Source organism: Phalaenopsis equestris, unplaced genomic scaffold (genome assembly GCF_001263595.1).
Source record: "Phalaenopsis equestris unplaced genomic scaffold, ASM126359v1 Scaffold208191, whole genome shotgun sequence".
Classification (NCBI taxonomy): Eukaryota; Viridiplantae; Streptophyta; class Magnoliopsida; order Asparagales; family Orchidaceae; genus Phalaenopsis; species Phalaenopsis equestris.
Genome location: NW_018227457.1, coordinates 1 through 2,933, shown reverse-complemented (window position 1 = coordinate 2,933; position 2,933 = coordinate 1). Strand labels below are relative to the sequence as shown.

At 37.6% G+C, this 2,933-nt stretch overlaps 1 protein-coding gene and 1 long non-coding RNA gene across 3 annotated transcripts; one reads left to right on the top strand and one right to left on the bottom strand.

Moving 5' to 3' along the window:
* The first annotated feature begins 31 nt into the window (after window positions 1-31).
* On the top strand, window positions 32-1,489 carry LOC110036548. Its single transcript, XM_020741020.1, has 2 exons — window positions 32-199; window positions 959-1,489. Exons 1-2 carry the CDS (start codon window positions 32-34, stop codon window positions 1,487-1,489), a joined length of 699 nt encoding a protein of 232 aa, XP_020596679.1.
* A 111-nt stretch (window positions 1,490-1,600) lies between these two features.
* Window positions 1,601-2,824, bottom strand: LOC110036549. 2 transcript variants are annotated; one of them, XR_002295241.1, is made up of 3 exons: window positions 2,370-2,824; window positions 2,105-2,246; window positions 1,601-2,040 (listed from the first exon to the last, which is right to left on the bottom strand). It is a non-coding gene; the product is annotated as an uncharacterized LOC110036549 (long non-coding RNA). The 2 variants fall into 2 exon arrangements; XR_002295242.1 differs by having other exon boundaries at window positions 1,605-1,959.
* Between the last annotated feature and the right edge of the window lie 109 nt (window positions 2,825-2,933).

Here is a 2,933-nt window from a genome sequence, read left to right as displayed (position 1 = left end):
AGAGGAGAGAGGAGAGAGGAGAGAGGAGAGAATGGCTTGGAGAAGGCTTTATTGGGATCTCGTATTTGTGCCGTTGGGAATTGTGGTGTCAACAGTATATCACTGCTGGCTGTTGGTGATGGTTAAGAAGTGGCCGCAGAGGACCACCATAGGCGTTGGAAATTCTGGGCAAATTATGTGGGTTGCAGCCATGTTGAAGGTAATAGAAACCTACGATAATTTTTTTTAATAATTTATTTATTTATTTATGTAATGTGTTCTATTATTTTCTTCATAATTACATAATTTTTATGTAACGGCGAAACTTTCATATTTGCAAATCTTTGTATCATTACATTTTAATTTTTTACGAAGTGAATAATCATAATTTTTTATGTGATTAAGAACTTGGTTGTCATACATAAATATGAAAATTTAGGTGTTGCATATGTAAATACATAAGAATTGTGGTATCTGTAAATACTTTTATATATATATATATATATATATAAAACGTTCTGGCTTTTAATGTAAAAATCAATTTTCATAGCATATCACGTTTGATGCAAATAAATAAATAAAAAAAAGGTTATTTAAGCTGCAAAGCTTCAGCTTAATTTTTTTTATTTTGAATGAGAAGATAGATCACATAAATTGAAATATTTCATGATGAATCCAGCTCCAAACCATTTGCATTGAAGAAGCGAGATCAATTATTACTTCGGAGAAGAGGTGTAAATGAGTCAAGCCGAACTCGAGTTACACTGGACTTAAGCTGGATTAATCAATCAAGTTCAAGCTCAAGCAAGCTTATTTATTTTAAAAGATAAAAAATCAATTTTAGTTTAAGTTAAACCACTTCATATAAAATATAAAATATCACTTTTTTAAATATTTTTCATGATTTAAACAATAAATAATCATATTTGAAGTCTAAAATATTAATGCTAACTCTTTTGGGCTTACCTTCCCATCACAGGAGAATGACAAAAAGAATGTGCTGGCAGTTCAAAGTCTGAGAAACAACATCATGGGTTCATCACTAGTAGCCTCCTCCTCCTTCCTCATCTGCTGCGGCCTTCTCGCCTTCACAAGCACCATCTCTGACAAACGAGAACTCGTCCTGACCAATCTGAACCAGGTTGAGGTCTCGCACAAGTCGGCCGTGCTCATCCTCGCCTTCATGGCCGTCTTCTTCTGCCAGACTCTTTCCATAACTTTCCTGGCCCAACTTTCCCTAGCCATTAACACCCTCATACTCCCAGAGACGAAGGTGACACCTGAGCAATTGTTGACGATGCTGACAAAGGGTATTCTCCTGAACACTATAGCTAATCGCCTCTTCTTCACGGCAATGCCGCTGGTGCTTTGGATCTACAGCCCTGTGCTAGTATTTGCCTCCACTTGTGGAGTTATTGCAGTTCTGTACATGACTGATATTGTTCCTAGGAGAAAAGTTGTGACTTATGAGAATGATGAAAATAATAGGGATGTGGTTGTTGCACCATAATGTTTGTTGTTTCATCAAAGTAAGATGTTTTAGTGTTACTACATTAGTAGCAACAAAGTTTTCTTCATCATGATTTTCTTCAAATTTCATGATATACTTTGAAGTGTAGTGTGTAAGAAAAAAATGACCAAAAAAGGGGAAATTTATATAGATAAACCAAAACTTATCATTGGTGATTGATTAATAATCATATAAATGAAAAACTAGTATAAAATGAATTATGTTTATATATCTTTATACAAGATAGATCTAGAGTGGCATGTAGCAAAACTGATGGGATATAAGAGGAGACTTGGATAACGTATTTGTGAGCTTCACTTCTGCTGAGGATTGACAGCGGATTCAAATGCATGTAAGAATTGCTTTCTTTTGTTCTTCGCTAGAAATTGGGTTTTACATGGAGCTCAGAGAGCAGTGATGGAGAGCTGTGGATGCTCCACTTCCTCACTCTAAATCTCTCCACTCAATATCTGAAAGTTTATAGCATAATCAATAAGAGAATGAGCATCAACAGTACGGCGAGAGGCGGACGAGTCGGATGAGTCGGATACCTTCTGCCAACCGATTAGCACATGAGCTCAGGCGAGAGGCGGACGAGTCGGATGAGTCGGATACCTTCCGATGTGGATGGAAACTAAATTCCTACCAACCGATTAGCACATGAGCTCAAACGCATGTGGCTACCGTCCAAAATGCGATAGTTGAAGGAAAATGATGAACTCAGAAGGATGTGGAGGGGTTTTTTGAGATTCACAGCCTGAAAATAAAGGTTGCAGGTTATTAGATAGATGAATGGCTTAGAATTATATTACAGTACAAATGCTTACACATTCTGACGCAGCATAACTAGGTAGAAAAAAATTAGAAAAATGAAGCTTACCTTGGATGTCATATAATTGGCACTTTCAGTTGTTGCGCAAAGATGGTTTTTTGACAGGAGCAGGTTTTGATGTCACACCAGTTTTTTTTGAAGAAATTAGAGCTGAAGGCAGCAATGCTTCGATGTCATCACGCTGCCGTTTTCTAGCTGCCAACGCATCTTTCATTGTATTTTTCACATCAGAAGGCTTAGAAGTTTCTTTATTGCCTTCTTCTTGAGATGCCTTTTCAGATGATCGCAAGCTTGCCTTACTTTGGCTTAGTTTACCTGGTGCGGCCTGTCCGGAAAACTTGTTGACTACTTCTTTGTCCTTTATTACAGTTTTCAGATGGGAATCTGATCTTAAATGCACATTCTCAGAAAAAACTTTGCTCCCTCCTCTGTTGCACTTTGGGTACTTCTGCGCAGAGCTTCCCGAACTCGTCAAACTTTTTTGTAGCTTCTGAAGCTTGATGGTCATCAGAAGGCTTAGAAGTTTCTTTATTGCCTTCTTGAGATGCCTTTTCAGATGATTGCAAGCTTGCCTTAGTTTGGCTTAGTTTACCTGGTGCGGCCTGTCCGGAA